The 27963-nt window shown below is 54.3% G+C and overlaps 1 protein-coding gene across 3 annotated transcripts; it reads right to left on the bottom strand.

Moving 5' to 3' along the window:
* On the bottom strand, positions 1 to 26462 carry RHPN1 (rhophilin Rho GTPase binding protein 1). 3 transcript variants are annotated; one of them, XM_048050121.2, is made up of 15 exons: positions 26318 to 26462; positions 18154 to 18272; positions 14240 to 14368; positions 12072 to 12147; positions 11616 to 11693; positions 10353 to 10477; positions 9899 to 10065; positions 9227 to 9414; positions 8949 to 9105; positions 7480 to 7599; positions 5314 to 5508; positions 5070 to 5146; positions 3690 to 3836; positions 2594 to 2752; positions 1 to 2271 (listed from the first exon to the last, which is right to left on the bottom strand). In XM_048050121.2, exons 1-15 carry the CDS (start codon positions 26417 to 26419, stop codon positions 2077 to 2079), a joined length of 2034 nt encoding a protein of 677 aa, XP_047906078.2. In that variant the 5' UTR covers positions 26420 to 26462; the 3' UTR covers positions 1 to 2076. The 3 variants fall into 3 exon arrangements, with proteins under 3 accessions (XP_047906078.2, XP_047906087.2, XP_047906094.2); XM_048050130.2 differs by having other exon boundaries at positions 18154 to 18269; XM_048050137.2 differs by lacking the exons at positions 18154 to 18272; positions 26318 to 26462 and adding an exon at positions 14645 to 14821.
* Between the last annotated feature and the right edge of the window lie 1501 nt (positions 26463 to 27963).

Raw genomic sequence — 27963 nt, 5'->3', positions numbered from 1 at the left:
TGCTTTCAAAGCAGTGCTTTTTAATCCATAAAAGGTGAGAGTCCACGTACAAATTAAAAACCAAAACACTGGTGTTAGGAAAAAGATCCAGCTCGCACGAAACGCAACCCCTCCGGCAACGCCGACGGAAGGGTCGGGTGATGCAGGAGGACCCGCAATGCCCGCAGCCACTGTGTGTGCACGCTTTTTTTTTAAATAAATACACCTCTAGCTCCAAGACGTTTAGGATCAGTGGAGTTGCTGCCGGGATGTGTTCATGGCAAGGCCCTTGCCTGTGAGTCTCACCGCCCCGCGCCGAGCAGCTGGCAAGATTAGGCAGAAAATCTGACTGCAGCAGATGGCCTCGCGGTGGCAGCCAGAGCCGTAATCCCATCTGACGGCGTCTAGGTCTCGCATCGCGCAAGCGGAGAGGCTTCTCGGCAAGGAAGGCAGAGCTAGAAGCCCTCCTCCAGTTCTCCTGAAATAAAACCGGGGCCGAAAGCTTGGCACGTGGGCACCGGGCCACCAAGAAGCGGACGTGCGACCCCGAGCAGTGTCCTGCTGCCAGCCCGAAGGCACCCACGTGCTCAGCTCATTTCATTAAGCTCCCGCTACGAATTTGTCACGACTTAAAAAGTACAAAAATACAATTGCATCTCTGAAGGGTATTTTATACCTAACCAAGATCATCCAAGCACTCAAGACCAGACAGCTCTTTAGCTTTCAGAAAAATAATGCACAAGGCAGAAATGGGATTGAGAAAATTTTGCCAATCTATCTCGTGCGTATGCGGAGTCTCCCTGCATTTCCAGTACAATTACCAAGATGCATGTATCCATCAGGCCAGCTCTGGTACGAATGCTGACAGCACAGTGTTAGGGTATTAGCAACGTGTGCAAGATCCAATACTAGCACAAATTTAGTAGTTTAATAATCTGGAGGAGCTATCTTCCTGGAATTTTAATCTCATACCAAGTAAGAAACAAGGCTCTTAGCTATTAATCTACTCACATATTTAGGGCAATCCACCTCTACTGATTAAAAAAGCGAGACAACAAATGCACATTAAGTCTTTCCCTTTTCTTCCAAAGAAGCAGGCTGTGCAGCCAGGCTGGGTTTGTTGGGCAAAGCTGGGTGCCCGTTAAAAAAAACCCTGCACGGGAGCCCTAATTCAGCACTGCACAAGCCTGTGCTCGTGTTTCTTCTACGTGAGCTCGCTTAGATGTGACCAAACATATGCTATTTGCAAAACTCACGGGAACATGCAGCCCACGAGCTGCCTCCTTGCTGATGATGATGGAGGACCTGACACGCTGCCACCTGGTGATGGGGACATGTCGACCCCATCCTAGATTTAACAGCTTGCTAGGACACCCCTTGGTGTCACGGCAAGGATGCACAGCTCGGTGCTGCCGAACCACCCGGGCAGATCTGTCCCAGACCCTGTGACACTGTCATCGGTGCCCGAGCTAAACTCTCCCCAAAACTGGGAATTCGAACGTGATCTCCACGTGCAGCCTGCCCCGATGGGCTTTGTTAACCTGGGGCTTGCAAAACTGAAACCCTCTGCACCTTCCTCCAGCGGTGCCGCCGGGCAGGAGCTCCTGAACGACTTGGCTCTGCCGGCAGCGAGCGGCACGGTGGCGGTGCTGCCTTCCACCTTGCAGAGAAAGCCTACGAGACGCTAGAAAAGGTTACAGCTTTTGCTTTAATGGCTGGGCTTGGTTTGGCTGCTCCTTGCACCGAGCAGAAGGCACAAACCAGGCCCTGCTTTATACCGAAGCACAGCTCCCAGACCCCTTAAAAGAAGAAATAATAATAATAAACCAGTGTTTTCCCCCCGTTGTTTAGCCGAGGACCGTTTTAACGCAGGAGACGGAGGAGTCCGGTGATCAGCAGCGCCAGGGGCTGTGCATCACTCGCCTCCTCGGAGAGGGTCCGACCAGCGGCGCGTCCCCGGGGGGGTCCCGGCATCCTCCAGGGGTGCTCCATGCAGCCACGACGCCAGCGCAGCCCGGAGAGGCCACCAGTGCTTGTGAGGGTCGACGAGCAGCCAGCCCCAGAGCTCATGGGACACAACCTAGCCCGGCAGGCGCCTCAGTACATGGCCTCGTTGTCTCCCACGGCGGTGAAGGGGACGCTGTAAGTGCTGTTCTTGCTCCGCTTGCTCTTCTTGTTCCAGATCAGCAGCGTGCTGGCGCTCTTGCTGTTCATCAGGCTCTTCCGGCTGTTCTCCTTGTTGCTCTTCAGCAGCCCGCTGCCCGAGGACATTGCCACAGCCTTCTTCTCCGCCTGTTTGGGGAGCAGAGACTGGCGTGAAGCCAGGGAAGCACCGAGCTGGGGGTGCAAACGCTGATGGCTTGGCCTCAGCCCTGCCCCGGGACACTGGGAAACCTCTGTCCCCTGCAGAGCAGCTTGCTTCGGCGCCTAGCTCGAGGCTAAGAGTGAAGCGACAAAGCTTGCCATCCCCGCAAGCTGCTGCCTGCTTTTTATTTCCTAGGCCAGCTGCAAATGAACTTGCTGCGCTGGAGAGGGAGCGGAGCCTGGTTTAAGCAGCCCGTAGCTCCCTCCAGAGCTGCAGTTTCCCCCCAAAAAGGCTTGGGACATGACTTACAGCTCTCGGCCCCTCCGAGCCCTGCAGGGTTATCACGCCGATCTCCACACCCTCCTCGCCAGTGCTCTTCAGCAGCTGCACCACCTCGGCGTGCTTGGACCACTTGCAGTCCTTGCCGCTCACCGAGATGATGTAGTCGCCCTCCTTCAGCCCGGCTTCCTGCGGGGGGGAAAAGAGAGGGTGCACTCATTTTTGCTCATAGATGCTGCAGCATCAGGTCTGCTCGCTTTCCTCCCCCCCCACAGCAGGTCCCAATCCTGCAGAGAGACGAGCCGTGGGGATGGCTGGGGTCTGCCCTCAGCTGACAGCCAAAGCCTCATCATCCTAATGGTCTTACAGCTGCTTTGCTGTAGGGAAAATGCCCACAGGCTAAGGATTTCTTTTGCAGCTGCCACATCCAGCACGCAATAAACTCCCAGCCCTGCGACAAGAGCACGTCTGACTCTGACTCACCGATAGGAGTTGAACGCTACAGGTCTCCAGAAAACAAAAATCAGCACCCGCAAGCCTTGAGCCTTGGGAAAACAGAGCAGGCTTAGCGAGGTCTTACGCACCCGTTTCATGTGTCAGGATTGAACAAGGCTCTTGAAATGCTTAAGGCAAAGCTAGGACTATCGGGACATTACAGCCAGGAGCAACCCCGAGCCAGGACACGCTGGCCCAGATGAAGTGGAGGTTTGGAAACTTGTCCCTGTGGCCACATTTCGGTGTCTATCCGGAGTGCAATCCCACCCCAGCTCAGTGCAACGAGCGTTAGGGGCCTGGGGGACACGCTATGGGCTCAGATCTTCTTTAAGAAGCTTTTAGGCTCCCCGAAAGGGACATGATCCTGCTGCTAAGGAGCCTGTTGTTGTGGAGATGCTGAGCTCCGGCGGCACAGTTGGTGCTGTGCAGCGCCGAGAGAGTGGGGGACCGCTCGGGCATCCCACCAGGATGCTCCAGTGAGCCTCTGCTGGAAAACAAGGTCGCTCCTGATCCATCACACACTGAGTTTTCACGGAGATAATTCGTGTTTCGGGCTTGCCATCTTGTTCCATCCAACATCGCATCCCCAAACGGGGGGGTCCCCCACCTCCAGCATCCCCCGGGTACTCACAGCAGCACAGCCCCCCGGGATGACGCCGGCGATGAGGACGGGGGAGTCTCCCCGCAGCGTGAACCCAAAGCCGTTCTCTCCTCTCCTCAGGTGGACTCTCCGCACCGGGTACCACTTGTTTTTGGCCGAGAAAACCGAGAGGGGCCCCTGGGGTCAAAGCAGAAACAGGGAAAGCACCTTTCGGTGCAAGAGCAACGCCCCGGGGACATGCAGCCTTTGCCATCGAGGAGGCAGGGCAAGAAAGCCTGGCTTTTGCTTTTCTTTGGGGATGAAGTTTTGAGCCTGCCCAGCGTTTTAATCTTCCTGCATATCAAAACCACCAGATTTATGCACTATAAAGTGAGAACTGCTAGGAGTGCTCATCAGAGGGTGGCTTTGTGAGCAGCAATGCAGACTTGTGCAGGTTGGAAAGGATCGCAGGAGGTCTCTGCTCCAACCCTTCAGCCGGCTTGGGTCGGGACATCCTCCTTGCAAGGCAGGAGGAGGGGGTCTCACCGAGGTCAAGGAGCCAGAGTCATTTTAGACACTACAATCCTGGAGCAAACAAAACAGAAAGCTACAGTGCAGAGCAGGACCCTTAGTTCCCCCCTTCTGGAAATAAAACTCATCACCAAAGCGGGGATGAAGGGGTGAGGTTTTCACCCCAGCCTGGCTCTGGGAGATGCAGCAGGGCGCACGGCATTGGGGTGGGTCGCCTCTTCGGGGTCAGACCACTCCAAAAACCTTTCCTGTTCTCTCAGGAGCAGGATATACCTGCCTGCCCTACACTCGGGTTGTCCAAGAGCAAAGATCCTGGTTACATCCTAACCAGCCCAGCCTCTCCCCAGGGTGCTGTGTGTCCTTGGGGCACCCGAGGGACAGGGACAGCACAGCCACAGCAGCCCCAAAGCTCAGCCCTGCTCCCCAGGACCCCATAAGCCCAAGAAATAGGGGGATAAAGACCCTGTGGGATTTTCCCAGTGCTTCCCAGCTGGTGCTGGTCACATACCTAAGACAGAGCAGTGTTTACCCCAAGGGCAACTCTATCCTCAACCTGTTCTGCTCCCAAAAAAGCTTCCACGAAACAGTCCCTTAGGTCCTGCTTGGACCAAAGCCCACCCAAAGTGCCCGTGCCTGCTTCCCGTGCACCAGAGGAGCTTCACATCACAGCGCAAGGAAGATTTTTCGGGGAATGTAATGAGTTTTGACCCATTTAGTCTTGCACAGACAGATCCGCGCCCTTCCACCCTTCCTCCTGCCTGGGTCCTGTGTGCAAGGAGACGGCTCGTCCTGCTCAGAGAGCAGCTGCACGGGGAGGAAGGGGAGCAGGAAAGCAGAGCATGCAGGGGAGGAGGTGACACCTGGTCCCGCGGGGCCACCCGGTCTCGCAGCCGTACGTACCAGCCTGTGGAAGAGGTCGGTCACCTTCACCTGGGAGAAGTTGGGCGGTTTGATCTCTGGCTTCTGATGCGTTTTGGCTAGCGGTAAGGAGAGGAGAGCACAAACACCCCGTCAGGCAGGAGCAAAGCGGCAGCTGCTGCCTCCGCATCCCGCTCCCCGAGCGGGGCTGGTGCAAGCCATAAAATCCCGCAGCCCTCACTCCCACCAGCAAGGAAAAAAAAAATAATAATAAAAATACACTTACGGAGAATATCTGGAGCATCCCCAGTTTCAAAGAAGTCCTCCTCGTGGTCAATTTCAGAGTATTTGCTCAGCGAGCGCTTGTGGGCGAAGGAGAGGACCTCCTGGAGGATGTCCATCTTCCGCAGGATCTTGCACAAGCCGTGGATCCTCATGGCCTCCTCGTGCTTCATGATGGCTTTCTTCAGGTGAGCTTTGCCTGCGGGAAGCGGAGGGGATGCAGAGCCCGGATGCGGACCGGCGGCGCTCTCGCTCGCTCGGCTGCCCACGGACGAAGGCAGCCTCCGCGGCTGTGTCACCCGCCGTGACTCAGGGACGGCCCCGTCACGTTCGCAGCCTGCCAACGGGCTCTAAATGGGGTAGGTCCCAGCCGTCAGCTCGAGCCCCCCGACGGAGGGCCGGGAAGGGACCTTGAAGGGTGACCTACTTCGCTCCCCCGGCGCCGGAGACGGGGGCTGGCAGATGTTCCCAAAAAACCTCCGGCGAAGGAGCGAGAGGGAGGCTGGCACCGGGCTCCGCCGCCCCCGAAGTTCCTCCTATCGCTTAACCTAAATCTCCGCAAATTAACTTCTCTCCCTCACCTTGTATCCCCCGGGGGTACAAAGGACAATCGAGCCCCGTCCTCCCAGTGACAGCGTTTTAGCTTCGGGAAGATCTGCTGCAGCTCCCTCTTTTCTAGGCTAAGCACACTCTTCGCCCTGCCCTGCAGGTCCTTTCCACCCTCTCCGGTGCCCTCTTCTCACTTCCTTCCCCTCCACCAGCCTTCAAGGTGCTTCCACCCTCGCGAAAACAAATTGTGAAGAGAGAGCGGCCAAAACACGACCAGAATCGATGAAATCCCAAAGCCTCGCGAATAAATGACCTACGAGTATCCTACAAACATCCCCTTTGCGAGAGACTGAGACGAAGGCACCCGTACCCAACGCTTCTAAATGCTAGAGAAAAGGATAAATATATTTAGATAGATGGATGTATCATCGAAACACGTGTGCCTGTAGCATTTCCAGATTTAGGACACACGGTGGCAACATAAGGCAGGGAAAATGATGGTGTTTGCTCCAGAGCCACGGGGACCAGAGCCCATCAGGCTGCTTTGTGCAAGATGTCGCAATCGAGGGAACATTTCGAGGCTGGATGAAAAACAGAGAGAGGAAGAGACTCTCCCCAAAATAATCTCATCTCACGCATCAATCATGTTCTATCCAAGCACCCCCAGCCAGCCCCACTCGTGGGCAAGAAAACGCTATGGCAAGGAGGTTTTAATGGCTTATCGCTAACTGCTGCTATTTACACTGATAATGAAGAGATAAGATAGCAAGAGATTACCGAAATACAGGTCAGGCACAGAAGTTGTGCAAGCTGCTGGCTCCAGCTTATTGAAGATGGTGGAATAAAGCATGATGTTATAAAACTATAAGGCAAGGGAAGGGGAAAAGATATCCTTCCAGGGACATGGTTTTAATGCTGCAAGTATCCTCCCTCCCTCCAGATTCAAACCAGAGCTGAGCCTGGGACCTGCACACGTTCATTTTTTCACGCGCTGAATGGAGATTGTTTGGAAAAAGAAGCCCAAGAGGCAGCTTGTGGAGGAGGCAAGCAGAAGCTGACGCCCCAGAAGCAGGGCACTGAGCTCGCTCTCGCTCCTGCCTCTTCGGGAGGGCTGCTAAAACACGACTTCAGCTGAATAAGCAATGCTCTGTCTCTTCCCCGAAGCTGAAAATCCGCGTGGGAGGAAGCTCTCGTCTCCCAAGCCTTTTGACGCAGCTAAAAAAACCACCCCCAGCCGTCACTGCTTCTCCTTGTCAAGTCAAGGCAGCTGCAAGCCCAAGCCAGGCTTCTTCCAGGAGCTCCAGGTCCCAACAGATTTCTCTGTGCTGCGCTGGGTGATGTTACCTGGCTCGGGATACCTCGGTGCCCAGGGTTTTACTGTCACATTTGGCCAGATGGGTCAACACAAGCACATCGGGCTGTCCCCAGCACCTTAATAGGGAACCATGATGCTTTCCTGCCTCTCCAGGAGAGGCTCTTTTCAAAGAAAACCCAATAAAAGTTGTCTTTGCATAGACAGATCCCCCAAAACCTCGTGGCGCCTTTATGAATCCCGTTCCTACAGGGATTCGGGGTTTCATCACCCAGACCTGTGCTCTGCCCCAGGGATAGATGTACTTACCTAGCTTCCTTCTTTCTTCAGGATCCTGCAGCAGGACACGGAGCGACGGCCCCTCTGGCATGGTGATGTGGAACTGGATAAAAGCCTTCTCGTGCTCCGGCAGCTCAGCATCAGATGCCGCTGGGAGACACAAAGGGGAGGAGGACACAGGGAAAAGTCAGGGCATTTTGTTCCAAGCACCGCTCCGGGTCCTGTGCGCATGACTTTTACACCATTATTTCCATCCAGAGCTGTTCCCCATCTCCTTGGGCTCGCAGGGAGCTCAGGGTTACGTGGCAGCCTCCTCTCTTGGGCACAAGCAACCAAGAAATCCCCATGGACTTGCTGGTCCTAGCTACAGGAGATGCCAAAGCGCAGGAGCATCCCTGGCATCGGCACCCAGCAGCTCCAAGCAATTAAACTTCAGCATAAGGAGTTAATTGCCAGCCAGTTACGGGGGCAAAGGATTCGTTATTCTCAACAACGGGGCCCGAGCACGCTTGGAGAGGCAGTGAGTGGGCACAGGAGATCTCAACAGGGTGCTGGTGCAAAACAAACCCCCCAGATTAGGGATCTCCTGCAGATTTGTGCTTCCCCCCAGTGCCTGATGGTATTCAAAGAGCTTCAGAGTTTCAGGGGAGAGGTCTGCCCCATCCCTTGGACCCACCACTATCCTCTGCCGCTTGTCTCCATCCCCAGGTGCCCCACCATCTCTCCACCAGCAGCTCTGCTCGCTCACCCCTGCTTCTGCAATGCACAAGCCTCGGTGGTTTCGAGCCCGGCACCCCTCCCAGGCTCACGGAGATGAAGATGGCCAAAAAGATGAACCCACCTTAGAAGACGACCTCGAGAAGCCCTCCAGCCTGCTCGTCCCCAGCCACCCCACCACACGGTGGCTCGACGCCGCAGGTCGCTGCGTGCATCAGCTGCCCGCCCCCAAACCCTCAGCCTGACCCAAAATCGCTCGTACGGGCGGTGGTGACAGAGCAGATGGAGATTATGGGTCGCATCCTGCTCCAGCTGGCTCCCCGGAGCCACGTCACCCAGCTCGGGTACAGGCACGCTGCACACAGACACCCAGGGCAGCCAGCCACAAGCTGGCAATTTAATTCAAGTAGTTCAGCAATTTCCTGGTATGGGAGAGCTTATTTTTATGTTTTTGAAGCCCCTGGCTGGCCTTCCACGTGGACCAGGTGGCTCTGAAAGCTGCCCGGCTGAGGACACCCACCCAGCCCCAAAGGGGACAGGCGGTGACATCCCTACAGCACCTTTTTGTTGGCTTTTTTGGAAGGACTTTGCAAGCACTGTGCAAGCCAGAAGGAGAAATATGGGGGACAGCTGCTCTGCGCATGAATCACTGCATCAGTCAACGTGATCAGCAGCTCAGAGCATCCCAAAAACTCTAGGTTTGGCATCCTGGTCTTCTACAGAAGCCCCTTTTCCCCTCTTTCTGCCAATGCCAGGCTGCTACGAGAAGACACAGCACTCACCGGGGCAGTCGCAGAGGGCAGTGGCAGAGAAGTAGTGGGAGAGGGCCTTGAAATGCTCCGACTTGACCTGGACCATGGTGGTCCAAGAGAAGGGCACGTAATCCTTCACGTGGGCCTGGGTCATTGTCTGGTGCACCAGCGAGTAGGCGTCTTCCACCTGCGGGAGTCAAAACCCAAGTTGATGACCCAAAGGTTGGAATCCAGCTCGTCTGTTGGGTGGCAGTGACAGCAGGTTGTCACCCCTGGGCTTTTTAAAGGGTTTTGTGGGGTGTCCTTACCCTGGCTGCCTCTTGGGCGAGCTGCAACCACGTCAGAAAGTCCTTCTGGGCACGCAGCAAGGTCACCTTCTCGAAGACGCACTCCTGGACCTGGGCGATCATCAGCCGCACCAGCATGGTGAGGGAAGCCGCGCTCATGTCCAGGCTGGGAGCGTTGGAGAAGTTTTCCTTCAAGTAGTTAAAGGCACCTGCACAAGGGGAGAAGCTGCAGGAAGCTCTCGGGCTTACAAGCGCGGGGGGTTCGGAGCATGAAGGTTTTTCTACGAGCAATGGCAGGGGTTGCTCAGACGGGGTTGTGGAGTCTCAAATCCCTGGAGATCTTCCAAAAGCCACCAGGACGCGGTGGTGGGCACCCTGCTGGAGGTGGCGTTGATCCAGATGGACCCAGAGGTCCCTTCCCACCTCGACCAGGAGAAAAGCCACGAAGATGCTCACTGAGCTCAAACCTCTCACTGCAACTGGCGATGCTACTCCAGGGAAAAACTCCAAGGGGTGCTACCTTGCCATCTAACCCACCCTCGGACCTGCAGCTTTTCTCCTCAAAAGCCCCAGATGCAGTCCCTTGGAGACTCCCCCATCCCTCTTTGCCCAACAGCTCCACTTCTTGACGTTATTCCTGCCCCGGGGAAATGTCAGCTCCGCCAAGGGGATAGAGAAGGGGAGCCCACCTACCGGCCGCCTTCTGGAAGGCATCGATAGCCTGGTTGAGCCCCAGCAGGGTGGCACGGTCCTGCCGTGCCCCGATCTGGGTGTGCAGGGCTCCGATGTTGAAGAGGACGCTGCCCTTCTCGAAGGCCAGCGCCCGCTGGTGGGACGGGACCCCCGTCAGGGAGTCGTACCTGGGGAAGGGAAGAGTCAACACGGGGACGAGGGCATCACGGCCGTCCCCCACACTGCTCCCACTTGAGGACGAGCTTTTGAGCCTTGCCTCCTTCAACCCATCCACCCAAGGCAAAGTCACTGAGCTGAAAGCAAGGAGGAAACCCAGCTCTTCACGTTGGTGATGGAGCTCAGGAGGACCTGCCCGAGACGAAGACCCCGGCACGGTGGGGAGGGAGCCTGGCCGCGCTTCCCTCCCTGCTCAACCCCGAGTTAGCAGGGGCTGGATGGGAAAAGCTGCACCAACCAGTGGAAGAAGACCCCCAGGCTTTTGCTGGGGGGGAAGAAGCGGCTGTCGAGGAAGTAGAGCTGGTTGTAATACTCCATGAGGAGCTCGAGCCCGGCCTCGTTCCGGCTGGGGGTGCGCATCGCCTGCGGGGACGGGAGAGGGGGAAGAGACACGTCAGGGGGGGAAGAGAGGAGAACAGGAGGGAAAGATGAGATTCAGGGAGCTGTACATGCTGGGAAACCCTATGAACTACAGCTCGGGTGGGAAAAATGCGACCCAAAGGGGTGCAGGATTGAAGGGGATGGGGGAACAGCCTGGAGCTGAGCCCGTCCGGACCCCCCTAACACAAGCAGGCAAGGGGCGGGATTGTATTAACGCTGAAAAAGGAGCCCTTTTTCCGTGGCTTCCCTGCTTTTCGGCAGGTTGAAAGGAGACAGCCTGACTGCTGGCACGGGAAAGGCTGGGGGGGGACACCGGGTTGGGGCACCCAGACCGGAGCCAGCAGCCCGGGAGCAGGGCACGATCCAGCCATGCTCACCTAAACCGAGCTGGGATTTGCCTTTTTTTTTTTTTAAAGGCACAAACTCATGCAAAGTCTGATGGAATTAACGCTAGGGAGGAAATACGATTTCATAATAGGAAAGCGTTTGGGCTTTTGACTTGACACGGGGAGGCGTGCCAGAGCTCTCCTAGTTTCAGTCACGAGCCTTTCCCCAGCTTGTGCCTTTCCAGGGCACCCCTCCCGCAGCCCAGCGAGCAGGATTGGGACCTCCACAAAGCCTGGGAAAGCTTTTCCTTTCCGCTCTTAAGATCAAAGCTGGACGGCAAGGCAAAACTGAGGTTACTTAGGAGAGCTGCTTTGTAGGAGAGGATAAAGTTCACCTTTACCGGATTGCTCTACATTTCCTCTTCTCCAAGCGCTACGCTGCGTGTTAGCTGGAGAGAGAGCAGTCATTTAGCCTTGCCGGGGGTGAACTATTCATCAAACATTAATAATGGACGGCACTGTATTTTTATTGCTGTTCGTTCTAGGTTATCAGGTCATTAAAGGACTCACTCACAGGGACAGCAAACAATTACTGAAACGTCTGTACTATTTTGCAATCTATGAACCGAAGCCGGGGTGCTCAGCGCATGCCGCAGGCTTCCAGCACCCCCGAGACGCGAGGACAAGCGTGCAGTTTGGAGGGAGCACGAGGGGACCCAGAGCAAAACACAGCACCTCCAACGAGCATTCCTCAACAAGCCAAAGCAAGACTCTGCACGCCGAGGGACACCGACCTGCCGCAGCTCCATGAACTCTTTGATTTCCTTTTCGAACAAGGTCCCCTCCTCTCCGTAGTGCTCGCTGATGAAATCCTGGATGGGGACAGAAAATCCTGAATCAATCCTTGAAAAAGGATATTCAAGATTTAAAGGGTGACTTCTGGCGATTCTGTATAAGCGACTTGCCGGCTTTTCCTGCAAGAAAAAAGGGATCTCCTCTCTGCCCAGCTCCTGCTCTCCAGCCCAGGCAAAACACATTGACTTGTCCGTTGCTCCAGACCCTGTAACCCTTTTTCCACCGTTTTAAGTCCTCCTCATCCCCCTAAGTATGGAACCGTTCCAAAAAGGAAAACGTTTGCAGCCGCTGCAGCATCTCCTCTACAGCTCCCCATCATGCCCACGTGCAGAAACATCTCCGAAGTGCAAGTCTGCTTCCCTTCATCAGCCGTCATTGCAAAGCCTGATGCTCACCTTTAGTGGCAGCAGCAAATCCAGCTCCTTCGTCTCCTTCAGGCCCAAGGGAATCATAGGGACGCTGATGGACTCACTGGAAGAAGACAACAACCTCTTTGGTGTCTGGTTTTTTGAAGGGCAAAACTAGACGAGAACCCAATTCTGCACAGCAGAAGGACGCGCTTTGCAAGGAAAAAGCATGCTAATAACCCCAAATCTACCATATTGCTTTACTTTCTGCTTTTATTTTATACAAGAGCAATCAAATAGGCTGCGGTGACGTAGCTGCTTTAATTAACAGCCCTTGGGAAACGGGTGTGATGCGAGCACAGGTCACGGATTCATGAGCTCCTACGTGCTAATCTGGGCTCTGTCGCTGATAAGGACAGGCTCAGGAGCGCAGCTCCGCCTGATATTGAAATTTGCTATTAAAAGCAGCCGTCTAATAATAGCTCTTATCGGGCAGACAGGTCGATACTGTAAAACACTGAAGATTAGGATGACATTGGTAACACCCAGCTGGGAGTGGTTTGTTTTCCACCGTTAAAACGGGGCATTTGTGCCAAACCGAGGAAGGAATGCTACACGGCGGCAGGATGACAACCAGGAAGGACCATCTTTTGTGGGATTTAGCTGATATTTTGACGTTTTTGCCGCCAAAAAGTAAAGAAATGGTCTTCGAGACTCTTGAATGTGCAGAAAATTACAGCATTATTGCTCTGCAAAGAGCTCCACAGCTGGTCCCATCATCTGGCTGCTGTATACGGACGGGAGGCGAGAACCCTTGATGGTATCCACAGCTCGCACTGGGCTCTCTGAAGGCAAGACGAGAGGCAGGTCGGGCAGGATCAGGCCCTCACCAGCCCAGGTTTGCACAACAGGCCCATCTCGTTATCTGCAGAAACTGCACGTTAGCAGAAACGTGCATTAGCACATCACAGGCCAAGGAGGGCAAAAACTGGGGAGCAGGGCAGAGGTTGCACCCACATTCTGGTCTATTCATACTCCCCGAATAAACAGCTTCGAGAGCTATAATTAGTGCTGAAAAGCCATTATCACTCATTCTCTAACAAGATTTCCACTCGAACCCAATGCCCAGAGCAAAGAAAGGAGCTTTTGTTTGGCCTGGGCAGGGTTTTGGGGTTGCTGCTGCTATTTTGTTTTTAAACCACAGCAAACAAACACGTGGAAGGCTGCAAAAGCTGAGCATCCCCGGAGTCCAAACCCAACAACCCCACATCACCAGCCCATTGCTGGGGAAGAGGAAAACCATCCAGGGTCACGTTCAGAGACTGCAGAAGCCCCTCTGGGTGCAGCAAGCACCCAAGGGTGCTGGAGATACAGGATCCTCGATCTTTCTTAGGGTCAGAGTGGTTGAGTTTGGAGGCACCTCTGATCTCCCCCCTTGACCTGCTGGAAATGCATTTCCCAGTGCATCCCAGGGTATTTTCTCTATAGTAAAGGCAGCTCTTGCTCTCTGCGACCCTAAAGCATCAATCACACCTCCAGACTGCCCTCGTCCTTCATTGCAGCAAGCAGGATGGAGCCACTGATGCCCTCCGCACCTCCTTCTGCCCCTAGCAGCAGAGCAATGCTCCCCAGGGAGGACCAGGCACTGGGCAAATCACACGGATATACCAGGAGGAATATCCGTGGCTCCACGTTGCCGCAGCATCCCTGGGCTTTGCTGCCTGGGGGATTTCTGCTTTTTTAACCCCACAAATCACTGCTGAGTGTGCTGGGATTACCCAAGTCAGGCACAAGGCGGCTGGGTGAGCATTTCAAGGCGACAGCAAGGTCTAATTGCAGAAAGAGGGGGAAGAAACTCCTACCCTTGATGGGAAAAGAAACCATCCCAGGAGAAGCCAAAGTGTTAATTGCTATTAAATCCCCTACTGGAAGACATCGTGCTGTGGGGGATGCTTAGGTCAGCTGGACAAGGTAAGGGATGATGGTTGTTTCTGATCTATTTTTCCTGCTTTTGGGACATCTGCATCCAAAGGACACACCATAAATATCCAAACACCTGCTTTAAGGATCTTTTGGGAAAAGCTCTTGAGGTTGGTCTCCTGGAAGCTTCGTAGATGAAATGTGGATGTTCCCAGGTTGAAAAATTGTTCCTGGCCAGTCTGTCACATGCCCCAGCCCTCTCTTGTTCCCCAGCCACCAGTGCACGAAGCGCCTACCTGTCGTTCTGGTAGACATCCATGCAGCTGTTCAGCTCCTCCAGCTCCTCCTTCAGCAGCTGGAGGTTGGAGTTGACGTAGCTCAGCTCCAAGGCAACTGTCTCCTTGACCTTGTGGTTACTGGTGGCTCTGCAGGACAACACAGCACGGATCAAACCTCCCCGTAAAAGCCTGGCTGCGTCGATAAACGGGGATAAAGTTACCCAAAGGGACGACACCGTCGCCTCTTCCCTGCCACGTGCATCCACCCAAACCATCCCAGAGGGCTGGGCCTTCACAACCAGCTACTTCCATCCAACCCTTTGTGACGCAGAGAAAAATTTGGGGTCTTTGGGTGTTTTTTTCTTGGGGGGTGCCCGCTCTCATTTCACCCAGCCCCTCCATGAGCCCCATCCAGGCTCCCACCTCCAGCGCAGCTTCAGGTTTGGTTACGAGCGCTCAGCGTTGGCCTCCCGCACCAAATAAAATCCACGTTTTTATGGTTAGACCGGAGGAAAAACTTCGTTTTGGGTGGAAATAACCATTCTGCAAGAGCCAGGCTTGCTGTGCTCGCCCATTAGCAGCGTGGGACCTGCCCTCCCTCCCTCTGCACAGCAGGAGTTGTAAACACCGAGGATTGATTTCAGCTGCAGCGAGCTGCCTGCTCCCAGCAAGCCAAACTCCCAGGCTGATTATACCCTCCTTATCAGCTCCCAAGGAAAGCAGGGAGAGATAACCCAGCAGCCACGCAGCCAGCAACGTGCAGTTGTTGGCCGAAAGGGGCTCTGGCTGCCCGCCCTAAATCACGGCAAGCCCCCAAGGGACGCAGTAAAAACACCAGGGCTTTTACACCGCAGTAAAAACAAACCACAATGCTTTTTTCCCCCCCAGCTTTTCCAGAGCACGTTGCTTTTGATTTATTTTTAATCGACAGCGTCCTTCAGGGGCCTCGCCCTGACCCGGCCATAAAGAGCTCTGCTGCTTTTCTTTAGGGTGATAGCACTTTAGAGTCTCCTCCCCTGTACCTCCCTTGCTGGGATTCCCCAAGACCGATGGATTTTTTATTATTTTAAACAAACAAAGCAGAGGCAGAGCAGGTCCGAAGATCTCCGCAGCCACTTCCGTTTAAACATCCTTTGGCATTTCTGCAGTCCCCCGTACCGCATCTGCACAGCAAGCCCCCTCTTCCCCTATACATCGGCACTGCGCCATCGTTTCAGTCCTCCACGCATCCCACCTCCTCCAGGACCGAGGTGCAGTGCTGCTGTCACTACAATTTTCCTCCAGACAGTTGAACACTTTCCTATTCTTGCTCTCGGTTGGCACCAGATTTATTTTTCCCCCTTCAGTTACAACAGCTGATTTTTGCTGACTCGCAGCCCGGTGACACCGAGGTGACGTTTGCACGCACACGACGGATTTCTGAATGCTGCTTCACTCCTGCTCTGCAGAAATAAAAAAGGACTTCGCAGCCTGCAAAGCCTGACTTTACACACACGTGTGAGCTTCTCCAGGACAGTTTTGCTTGGTTCAGGTTCAGAGCGAGCAGCTGAAAGCCTGGTGTTGCTTTGGGGCACTTCTGTTTGCACTCCGCAGGTGCTGTTTGGAGCGACGCAGAGCACGGCACCTCTCCGAGAGGCAATTTTGGGAACAAGCAATTGTTTGCCAGGAGCAAACTTGTGCTGACGGAGGCTTTGGTATTCCCTGGAGCAGGCGCTGATCTCCCTACGGGCACGCAGAGCCCAGATCTTGCTCAACCTCAGTGCAGTCATCACCTGTTTGCTCAGCTAACATTGAGCAAAGATTTTTGAGTTATTTGGAAAAAATGGGTTTACTGGCGACACCTTTATCTTCCTGATTGCTCTGCTGTGCCCCGGTATTTGGGCAAGAAAAGGGAAGGGTTTCCCCTGCCTCTGTGCCCATGCATTTATCCAGCAAACAAACCCCTCGTGCTGCTGAGCAAACACCACGTGCATTTTTCCAATGCACCATTCGTGGCGGCCTCTCAGGAAAGGGGACCGACAGGCTGAGCAGAACAGCTGAGAAAATTACTTTCTTTAAAGCACTGAGGGTGTTTTTTTATTTTTTTATTTAAGTTGGAAGTGCAGAGGCAAAGCTGCAAACGCTGCTCCGGGCTGGGCACATCACTGACCTAGTAGATAGATATCAAGGAAATTTCTCAGTGCAACTCAACAGCTTTTGAGCAATAATCTTTTTAAACTTATAATCCTCCTCTCCTGGCTTTTACTTTCAGGCACAAACTTGATTTTTCCCCCGATTCCCCAAGATCCCCAGATTTTGAAAGCCAGAGCACCCCCAAATCCACCCTTTACTCAGCTGCAAAACAGACTTGAGGGAGGGAAGGAGGAAACATCATTACCACCGAAGGACACTCAAATTGCTGATCCAGCCAAAAAAAAAAGGGCCCCATCAGTGCATTCTGCCTCTGCCCTGGCAGAGAACGATCCCTCCCCTCCCTGGACAAGTAATTAAGATGGGTTTTGCATCACATTTTTGCTCGCTTCCCGGCGAGGGAGGAAGCAGAGCAGCTCTGATGCACGCTCTTCGCACCAAAACCCAGGCGCGATCCTGCTGAGGCAGCACATTTCCAGGGCTTTTTTATTATTATTATTATTATAACAAAGGGGAGTTGCATGGAGTGGCACACACGGGGATGTCAAGGCCTTTTTAATTAGATGAATTACGGTCCCTAACAGCCAGCCTGGCTAAAGCAGAGGGATAACGGGGCTTGAACCTCGCCATCCTCCAGGGTATCCCTGCTGTCCCATAAAACCCCGTTACTTGCTGTAGCTCGGCAGAGAACCAATAACTTTTCTTTCAGGTACAACAGGCACAGACTGACATTCAATTATTCAAATTCAAAACAGGTTTTATTTTATTGCTGGGGGTGGGGAGAGAAATCAACACCAAAGTTGCAAAATAAGCAGGAAAAAAAAAAAGAGAAGGATATTTTCTTATATTAAGAGGTCTGCCCACCTTGCACCACAGGAGCTTGTTACATACACACACAAAAGGTATAAAAAAGGTCATGGGCGGGTTAAAGAAATACATATAATTTTACAGACCTCTTGTCTAAGATATATATACAAAATAAAAACGGGGGTAGTGTATCATGGTTTCATCACGACCACTCTCTGGGGATGGCAGCGATGCGCTGGCTCTACTTGTGCTGGACCAGTTGCAACCTAAAAGCTCTGCACAGGGACTGGTTTTTGCACCATGCCATAAATGCATCCTGCCAGCGGGAGGGAGAGCTGCTGGGCTGTATCAATATGCAACGAGGTGTAAGTTTTCAGACAGATTCTGCTCAGGAGGAATTACTGAAACAGCTTTTTTTTTTTTTTGTAAATGAAGCTGGATTTGACCCACTTACTGGGGGTGTCACGCAGGATGCCTGCACTCAGAACTCAATCCCAGTCCAACATCTGTCCCCTTCCTTGCACCCTGCCTCGTAACAGGCTTCCAGGGCTTTAAATCACCACTTTTCATTAAGCATCAGCACCGCGCTGAGCAGAGGGCAGGCGTTTCCAGGGCGAGAGCTGCAAAGCCAGGGGAAGACTGAGCAAACCCCAAGCAGGGTATGGCCAGAACGAGCCTCCCCAGGGCGGAAAGCAGCCATTCAGGGACTGATCCACACTCGCAGACGGGTTTAAAGAAAAAAAAAAAGCCTTGTCCTAAAAGCCTTGGACTTGCCTCGTAGCGGGGGGGGGGGGGGGGGGGGGAAACAAACAGCTGATAATCCAGAAACATCCCTTGGAGCAAGCGGCCTGCAGGTGCTTCCTGGACACGCGATGGGTCGCGGCAGTGAGACAGAGGTGGATAAAAGAGCTGCAAGCCCTCCCCTGCGCAGTGACACGGCACTGCCACCACCTCCAGCCAAGCCCCAGGGCCGGAGGGATGCTCCGGGGACTCACCTGAAGAGGTTTTCTGCCCCGGCGCGCATCCGCATCTCCTTGTTGATCTGCTGGTTGATCCGCGCCCGGCGGTGCTGCAGTTTGCTGCGCTGGGTCTGGGCGAAGGGGTCGCAGCCCTGCTGAGAGAGAGGGACACGGGCTCTACACCACGGCACGGTGGCAGCTGTTCCCATCCCACCTCCATCTCCAGATGCCCCCCCCAGCACGCTCCCTCATCGCCCCACCAGCCCTGCTGCACGCAGAGGCTCTGGGTTCGTCCAGGACTGATGCTTTTCGACAGGAAAAAAAAAAATCAGATTTGTTATACGGGATAATACGCATCATTGCTACACCTGGGGAGAGGCAGCAGAGTCACTCGAAAAAATATTTTATTATCTAATAAAACCCGTTGCTTACGGCGTTTTTCTGCCCCTAAGTTATTCAGCAGAGGCTTCAAGTACAACAGAGAAGGGATAGAGGAATGAAGCAGCTCCTCGCCAGGGTCTGGCCGTGTGGACGCAACCCAGGAGTGAAACCAGATGTCCCGGGGGGGGTGCAGACAAGCTGAAATACCCCTCGAGCTCACAGACAGACGTGACGCTGTGTCTGCCAGAGCTCCCACCTCCTGCCGGCTGCAGGGGACGGAGGGGAAGCAAGTCAAAAGTTCGCAGGCCGGAGACACGAGCTGCACACAGCAGCGAATTAATCCCATCCCTGCCTCCTTCCTCAGGCTTCCCTCGGACGTTTAATCTCCGGGTTCAGGAGCTAGCAGATGGCAGCATCCCTGCGCCCCACGGGGGCAGGAGGGATGCCCCGAGGAGCATAGCCCCACGTCCAGCACCACAAAAATCTGCCCGGAGGTGGCTTTTATTACGCGAGAAGAATGAAACTAAGAGGTGCCTGGGTGCAAATTATATACACCTAACAGAAAAAGGGCACGAGGCTGGGCAGTTTAAGAGGATGGAGGCTCCAGAGCCAGCATAAAGCACGGGGATGCGGCAGCTTCCCTCCATCCTGCTGCAGGACCCACCTCTCGCAGCAGGCAGATTCCTCCAAGACCAGCTGAGACCCACTGTAGCACCAAAAGAAATCTCTCAGAGCCACCGCTTCACCCCCTGAATTTAGAAAACCTCTCCCTTTGCTGTAGCCTTATCCTGCTGCCCTGTGCTTTACCTGCGCCACCACTGCTGGGGGCCCCCTTGTCCCTACACCAGGATTTTGCCACCCTAGGGACTCAACAGAGCCCCAACGCTACCTGCTCCCATCCTGCCCCCAAACTCTCAGACCATTTTTTTTCCCCCACGTAGCCAAAATCCTGGGGGGCTTCCCCAGGTCTCACCCCATCCTCCAGGATGGGTTGCAGCAGTCTTTAATCCAGCAAGCCAGGACGATGCTTGCTAAGACCTCCAAAAAACACTCTAAGTCTTCCCTGGGTAACACTAACCTATTTCCAAAGTATTTATTCAAATTATTTTTCTGGAATGCTTTATTCAAATTATTTTTCTGGGACGCCAGAAAGGCGTGGAAGAGGGGGAACAGTACAAGAGCAGCTTCGACCAGCAAGCAGGGAATGAAAAACTTTGCATTTTCATGGATTTCAGCTTTCTGGGAACTCATTTCTCCTATTTGACATCCAATAACAGGTGCCCAGCTTGAAAAGGGCCTGGGATTAACATCGCCTCTGTCGTTTAAGTGAAAGATTTGAGCTCCTAATTGATACATCGGAGACCGAGGAATCAGAGGCGCTCCATCTGGTCCGTAAATCTGCAGGCTTAGTCCTTTACAGTAATCCACAAATTTGCCCAAGTTGAAGGGCCGGCCCGAAAGCACGAAGCCACGATTATTCTGCAAAAGCAATTACGGGGGATGTTAAAGGAAAACAGCTGCACAAATCCCAGGTCTGAGATGCTCAGGGGCAAAACACAAGAGGTTGCTCTGAAAGGGCCACCTCCGGGTTCTCCCCGGGGGAAGTTCTCTCCACCCGTCCTGCAAAATAAGCGAAAACTCCTCAAATCTGAGCACCCAGAGGCTCTCAGAGCAAAGGAGATGGCACCAAACTCTCTGCTGGGAAATAGCTGCTTGTGCAGACAAAGTCCAAGATAATTCATGAGTTCTGGTGTTATTTGTCAGTTTTTTTTTTTATTTGCTCATTTTTTGTTTTTTTAAATCATTTAAGGGCTGATTGCAAACATCGTGCCTCCGGTATTGGGCTCGATGATCCTCGTGCATCCCTTCCAGCTCAGGATATTTTATGATTCTGGGAATGTTGCTTCTCCAGACAGCACGAGACACTACCCTGTGTATCGGATGTCCCGGAAAAAAAAAAAAAGCATTAAAGGAAAGGTGGTGCTTAAGATTTCAACAGCCCCTTGGGTTTCCAGATGAGAGCTGCATACGCTTGTTGCACCGAAAGCATTAGTAAATATTTCCAAATACACGCTGGTGAGCAGGTTCCCTCTGTTTTAAGCCTCTAAAGCCATAAAAACCCACCCAAAACCCAAACAGCCTTGGCAGCAGGTGACAAAGAACCAGGGCTGAGCATCCTGTCCTGTCCTCTGTGTGGGAGGGAGGCGGAAAGCATCTCGCCCCTGCCTCGAGCTCTTCCTCCTCCAGGAGCTTCCATCACCTTCGAGATGCCCCCACGTCCTTCAAAGGTTTGGCTGAAATTAGCCAGAGGCTTTTCAGATGGTGCTGGGGGAAAAGAGGAGCAAGGACTATGTGAATTACATGGGCAGGAGGCCAGAGGAGCTGAGAAAGGATGGAAGAAGCACTAGGACCACCCAAAAACCTTGCAGAAGGGACACCTCGTCTGGAGGCAAGACGAGAAGAAATTAGGGAAAAACAAGTAGTGAGACGTGGCGTGGTATAAGGAGATGCTAGGAGGGCTCTACAGGACATTCAGAAATTGAAAATGTAATTATGGGGGTGTAACTAATCGGCTTGGCAGCTCCCCACTTCTCCCAGGTCAAGCTTGAGACAACCCCACAGGACAAAATTCAGGTCACCGCCGTGTCAAAGCTCGGGACACCGAAGCTGATGAACGAGACCTTCCTCAAGCCTGCAGACACAGCAGCAAACCCTGACAGTCATCGATCATTTTTGGCTTTCCACCCAGGAACAAAGGAGCTCTCCAGGAACTCCCGCAAGCCCTGATGTGGCCGGGGAGCGAACACGCTCCGATGGCGGCCGGGACGTCGGGATTTGCCCGGACTTCTCCCCGAGCGAGATACGGAGCCGTTTGTACAGCCGCAAGGGTTTTTTTTTTGGTTTCTTTTTTTTTCCCACCTGAACACTGTCTCCTCGATCGGATTTAGCGAGATGGTTATCGGTTCCCATCCGGGCTCCTCTCCAGCTGCAGAAAGGTACAGGAAAGGCAGGTACCGGGGCCCCTGTCGTAACACCCAAGCCTCGCGCGGATGTCAAGTCAGGATCCCGAGACTTGCCGCCCTCAGGGACTTCATCTGGTCTCCCCGTGCCTTGCTTTCCTTCCTCACCCTTTGCGAATTTGGCGCGAGGAGCCACAGCTGGCCTTCAGAGCCGTGCCTGCCCTCTTCAAGCTGCACCCGAAGGCTTAAAACCGGAGCTCCTAAATAAGTCGGGATGGATTTAAGAATGCCTTATGTAAGAGGGCATGCAAAGAGAAACCCAAAACCCGCTGTTAAGTCACAAAAAGGATTTTCCTCGCTTAATTCCTTGCGCAAGCTCTTGAGATCGACCCTTTCAAGGTCGGAAGCAAGAGGGGGTGTTTCGGTTATCCTCTTGGGCGCGCCCAGGGACATCGACACCGGAGCAAAGTTGGGTGCCTACGAGGGGGCCAGGCCGAACGTGGGATTTCTCAGCCTTTCTTTGTGAAAGCTTGAAACTAGGGAAAGCCAGCACACAGCTCTTCCAACGAGGGGCCATAAATCACGGAGCAGCCCGGGAAGGGCACAGCCTGCGGGCACAGAGAGCGCGGCGCTCGTTGCGAAAGCCCTGAAAGCGAGCGAGGTGCGTGCCACCGAATTACCCAGGCTGTGTCCCGCTCCAAAGATCACTGCCCATGACAAAGCAGGATTATGGGCAGAATTATTGCAATAATAATAAGCAAGGGCATTTTATGCCCCGAAGTCATTGGCCAAATAACGTTACGTCCAACCTTCAGCATGCTAAGGTGGCAGAGAGCGCTCGACCCGCACCTCCTAACGCGGAGGCAAAGACAAAACTCCCCCCAGAGGGACATCAAAGTTTTTGGGAACACGTAGGGGTGGTGTAAAGGTGCCAGCAACTCCACCTTTCAGCTCAGGAGCACCCATTCGGGGTGTTAAATAGGGCAATTACGCGGTTAGGCTGCCTCCTCGCAGCAAGTCCTTCGGGAAAGTTTGTTTGGAGGTGATCATCGGGCGCACTTTGCTCCTCGCGGCTCCAATAAACGCGGGGAGATGAAGCCTGGATGTGTCCCTGGATGACGGGGCACACCTAGAGCTTTGTTTCCTGACCTGGGTGCAAAACCAGGGCTATTGCCTCCCAGCTTTGTTCCGGACAGTTACAGGCAACGCCAAGCACTTGTGGGAAGAGGTGGAGGCCAGCAAGTCCAAAGAACAAAGGCGTGTGCTAAAGGACTAATTTCTCTTTCATTTCGGGTAGAAGAACGGGAGCCTGGTAGCTAGAAGTGACTGGGGAAGAACAAAAAGAGCACATGAAGCGATCAAAGGACACCGTGACACTGTCAGAAAGGAAAAAGACAGCCCTAGGATGTGCTGGTACTGTTACGAGCAAGAAAAAAAGGAAAGGCAGATCCTGCTGCATCCCCGTCCAGAGGAGCTCAGAGCACGGTGACACAAGCCAGGCGTGGATCTGGCAAAAAGAGAAGCGGGAACGGGGTCTGCGGCCGCGAGTTTAGGTACAGCCCCAACAGGAACCGCAGCAACAGCTCCCAGGAGAGCTTGGCTGGATCACAAGAGGCTCTCCCCGGACCAGAGAACAGCAGGAGAAAGCTAAAAATGTTTTAAAACAAGCTTAAAAATGAGCAGCACGTCCCTGCTGCAGTCACAGTACTCAGAGGCAGGTAACACAGGCTCAGATCCACCCCTTCACTGCAGGGCGATGCCGTTGGCAGGCATACGACTGAGGATCCTGGACCAAGGGCAGGATTAGGCCCTTCCACTGCTTAAACCAAGGCAGGGGATGTCAAATACCAGGAATACAGAAAGCCCAGCCCAGCTGCAGTTAGCAAAGCGACCCGTGATGCACAACCTGCTCCGCTACACGCCCTGAGGTCTCGGCTGCCTTCAGCATTTTCGTTACCCCAGACTGCCGCATACGTTCCTTAAAGCCTTAAGTTTCTTTATTTTATAAATTATCCCTCCCAGGGAACTGATTATACGTTTAAGGGAGGAAGCCAGAAGGCACCAGGAGCGTTACCGCTCGACCCTTCCCCCAAGGGAGCAGCAGGACAGGGTTTGACTTCTGCTGGGTGATCCGTGGTGATTTCACCGGGATGATCCGCGGAGATTTCAATCCCTTGACCTCTCCAGTGCCGTTTCTATTCCCTCCCTGCACCAAGTTCTCCTTGAGGATAAGGCTCAGGGTGTAAGCGCCAGGAGCCTGGCTCTCCGTGACCCACCTTCATCTCACCGCCTCCTACTCAAAAAAGCCACCCCGGGCTCTACTTCCGCACGCACCAAGAACTGTTGGGTCAGAATTAAAAGGGCAGGGTCAGAATAAAAGAAACAAAAAGCATTTCAGAGCCAAAGCCAAGCAAGGCTCCAAAACGAGACTGTGATATCGTGGCCTGACACCCGACAGCCACGAGAGGCACGCTCCAGATAGCTCACGACGCCTTGCTGCGCTTCTGTCCCCTTGTCCAAAGGGGGATGCCTCCGGGCAGGACCAGGATTCGTAGGCAGTACCGAAGCCACGCCGGTGCTGGGCTTGCCTTATCGCTGACCCCAAAGAGCTGTTTTGGGAGCACGGAGCAGGCAGGGGGGTGACCCCGTGCGAGTTATCGAGCGTAAAGCTGCCTCCCTGCTGGAGGTGTGCCCAGCCAACTCGCCCAGCTCGCCTTACGGCGCGCTGCAGGATTTGCTCGGGAGTAGGAACCGGAGCCAGGTACCTGCACACAAACCGAATTGCCAAAAAAACCAAACAACCGAATCCTACAGACATTCAGGCCGAGGCGCCCAGGGCTGTGACCCCAACCCTGCACGCCGGGCACACAGCACGGTCTCAAGCCGCTCTCATCCTCGGAGTTTTCTCCCCTAAAAAGAGGCTCGTCCCTAAAAAGAGGCGTTTCTGCGCGGCCCAGCAGCCACGAAGCTCGCTGGGGGAATAGGGCAAGCTCTGTTTAACTTCCAAAATAACTCTGAGCCGCCGTGCGAAAGCCCTGCTATTCCACTGGAGGCAGAGCTGCCAGCCAGCAGTATTTTTCCCCCCTATTTCCTTTTCCTGCCAGCTAAAAGTCATGTCAGAAAGCTTGGGCTGCTAGAGCACGGCGACAGGTAGGGCCCTTCCCAGGTTTTTGCTCCCTTCTGGTCTATTTATACCAAAAAAAGTCCTTATCACGGAATTAATCTCATGAAGCACTCCGGCCGAAAGCTGTTTTTCTGTGGGAGACTAAAACCCCTAAAACCTTTGTTGGGAAGATGGTTACATCACACGGCCTTTAAAAAAAAAAAAAGAGCATAGGATTAAGGTTTTAAACTTCCCCGAGTGCCCCGACCGTCGGCTAATGGGGAAAAAACAGGGGAAATGGGGCGCTGGGTTTTTTTTAAAGGGCTTAACCCCCACAAACCTGACCCAAAGCTTGTATTTTTGGGAAGGTGCAGCCGCGGCGAGGCTGCCTGTGTGCCCCGGGAGCCGGGGCAGGGAGCCAGCAGGAAACAGATGTGTGAAACCTCCGGCCCCACGACGCCAACCCCAGCAAACGCGGGCACCGCCGCGGCGCCTCTGATCCCCCAAAAGCGAGGATAAACACGCGGGGCCGCATCCACGGCCTCCCACGCGGCCAGAGTGAAACAAAACGGCTGGAAAAAGGCTACGCTGAGAGTTTCTTGTTAAACAGAAATTGAGAGAAGCGATAGGGAACCCAGCCGGGTCGGCGGTTTTCACAAGGAGCTGTGTAATCGCAGATCACGCACGTCCTCTGCTAGTTTTGCCCACCTTGGTAAAGCTTCGTGACGCTTTCCTGTCTTACCCTCTCCCGTCCTACCACCCGATGGATGGAAAAACAATAAACCGAGGGCTCACAGACGGAAAATTCGGGTGGGAAACCAGGAAAAGGGAGCCCTGGAAGCGGCACCTGCCAGCGGGGTAAGCGCAGCCCGGTTTAGGGTTGCAGCCTGGCACAGCTCGGGGTCAGCTCGGCACCGGGTGCAGTTTCAATCCCTGCTGACGAAAAGCCACCTCCAGAGCCTGGCTCAGCTTTTCTTTTTCTTATTATTATTTTTATATATTTTTTTATTTTAAGAGAAAGGCAGCGGCTCCCTGCCGAAGAACAGGTTTGGGAGATCGCCTCCTCGGACGGAGGCTGCGGTTGCAGGGCAAAAGTCGCTGCTGGTCCGTCAAGCTGGCTCCCAGGGGACGGACCTAACGGGAGAGGCGCTTAAAAACTCCCCCCCCCCCCAAAAAAAAAGTTTTTTGGGGAGTTTTTAATCGCTGCTGTGTCCCCCCCCCCCCCCAAAGCCAGGAGGGTGCGAGCCCAGCTGGGCACCCGAGGGGTGATGTGGCACCCATGGGTGGTCCCTGCCGGGTGCACCCCCCGTTACCCATGAAATAAGGGGTGCCAGTGGGGTCATCGCTCCCCATTTTGGGGGGGTACAGGGATTTTTGGGGGGGGGCACCGAGCCGATGGGTGATATGGGGGGGGGAGGAGCACCCAGCTGATGCCTTGCTGGGCCCGCTCCCACAAGTGGCATGGGTAAAAAGGGGGGGGTGAAATGTGGTTAAAAGCCTCACAGGCATCCAGGGGGTAACAAACAGCGGGGAGACAGCTGGGGGGGACCCCAAAAAACCAAGACCCCCCCCCCCAAAAAAAAAAAAAGGCTGGGGTGGGGGTCCATACGGCCCCCCCCCCCATACACCCCATCCCCACAGCGCAGACCCCAGCAGGACCCCAACCCCAAACCCCACCGGGCACCGCTTTTTGAGGGAGACCCCCCCCCCCCCCCCCCCCAAATCCCCCCCCAAAATCCCCCCCCCGTAACCTCACCTTCCTGGCGCTGCCGCAGCTGGGGGCTCGCAGGAGGACGAAGCCCCCAGACCCCTCCCCAGCCCCGGCCGGGCTCCTCTCGTCGTCCTCAGGGGGCACCATTTTGGGGGACCCCCCCCCCCCCCGCGGTCCCTTTCAGGGTCACAGCCCCGGCAGCGAGCGCGGAGCCGGGCCCCGGCAGCGGCGCGGGGCATAAGCAGGGCGGCGGGGCGGGGCGGAGAGGGCTCCTAGCCAATGGGAAAGGGGAACGGCGCGGACGGGCGTGGGGCTTAACCAATGGGAGCGCGGTAGAGTGGGAGGGGGGGAGAACGGGGAGGGGGGGGGTTGTCGCCCGTGGCAACGGTGGGGATTAGAACGCGGTGACGTCACCGGGAGGGGCGTGGCCTCGCTGGAAGCCACGCCCCCCTCCACATCTGGGAGCCCCCCCCCAAAATATACAAATAATAATAATAAAAACTAAATACAAATAATAATAATACTAAATAATAAAAACTAAAATAATAAATAATAAAATATATAATAATAATAATAAAATAAATAATAATAATAAAAACTAAAACACATAAAAAACAAACAAATAAATAAAAATGTATAAAAATATTTCTTAAAAAAAAAAAATATTTGAGAAATACCCCCAAAAATACCCTGAAAAATAACCCCAAAAGCCACTTTTTGACTTTTTTTGGGGGCAAATCCCGCCCTGCCCTCGCCCCCCTGAGCCATCCTGTTGAGCCCCGGTGGGGTCTGGCTTTTAGGATTTCTCCCCAGATAGGAGCCGGGTGGAAGTTTGGGGGGAATTTCCAGGAAATTTCCACCTGGAAAAAAATAAAATTGCCCAGGGGTGGGCAAACACAGGTTCCCTGGGTGCCTGTGGGATCCCTGGGGTGCGGTGCCCACGTAGGGATGCTGAGCTGGTTGGCACCGCGTGGGTCACCCCAGAACGGGGCTGGGGTCTGCCCCAGGGTCTGGCTTTGATCCTATAATGAGGTTGATGAAGCCGCTCCTGTGCACCGTAACTCCTACGGGTATCAGTAGGGTCCTGGACCATCGCCGGACCACGCAGGACCCCGTTTATTGTGTGGGTTTCCCATTTGCAGAGTCTCATACGGAGCCGTCCTGCTCCCACCTTGCAAAGAGCTTCGGTGCCCAGAAAGGGGAAAGATGTAAAACCCGCCGCGATTATTAAGGTTTTTAACCCAGGCTGGGTTTGGATGGGATGTACGTGCAAACCGAAGCGAGTTTGGGTAGGGACAGGCTTTTCCCAGTGCAAAACCCCGTCCTTCCCCAGCAGGGACAACCCTCACCAGCGCCGGGGCTGAACAAACCCACACGGGACTGCCACGAAAACCCCAAAGAAACCCGATATACTCCGGTCCCCGACCCGGCAGGAGAGCAGGAGAGCAAACAAGGCCCGGCACGCCGCCGTCTCCTGCTCCCTGCCCCGGGGCCGGCTCCCACCCCTTGACGACTTCTTTATTTTATTATTTTTTTTTTCTCATCCAGCCAGAAAGGTGGCTTGGGCGCCTCTTCCCCGGGTGGCGCAACGGGGATCAAAGAGGTTCTCCCCGAGCCAGCCCTGCCTCGGGGGGTTTCCGCTCCGGCACCTTCCCAAGGGAACACGTGGCCCCGCTAACTCGCCCCAAACG

The sequence above is a fragment of the Anser cygnoides genome, chromosome 2, assembly GCF_040182565.1.
Source record: "Anser cygnoides isolate HZ-2024a breed goose chromosome 2, Taihu_goose_T2T_genome, whole genome shotgun sequence".
Taxonomy (NCBI): Eukaryota; Metazoa; Chordata; class Aves; order Anseriformes; family Anatidae; genus Anser; species Anser cygnoides.
This window is presented reverse-complemented; position numbering and strand designations above follow the sequence as displayed.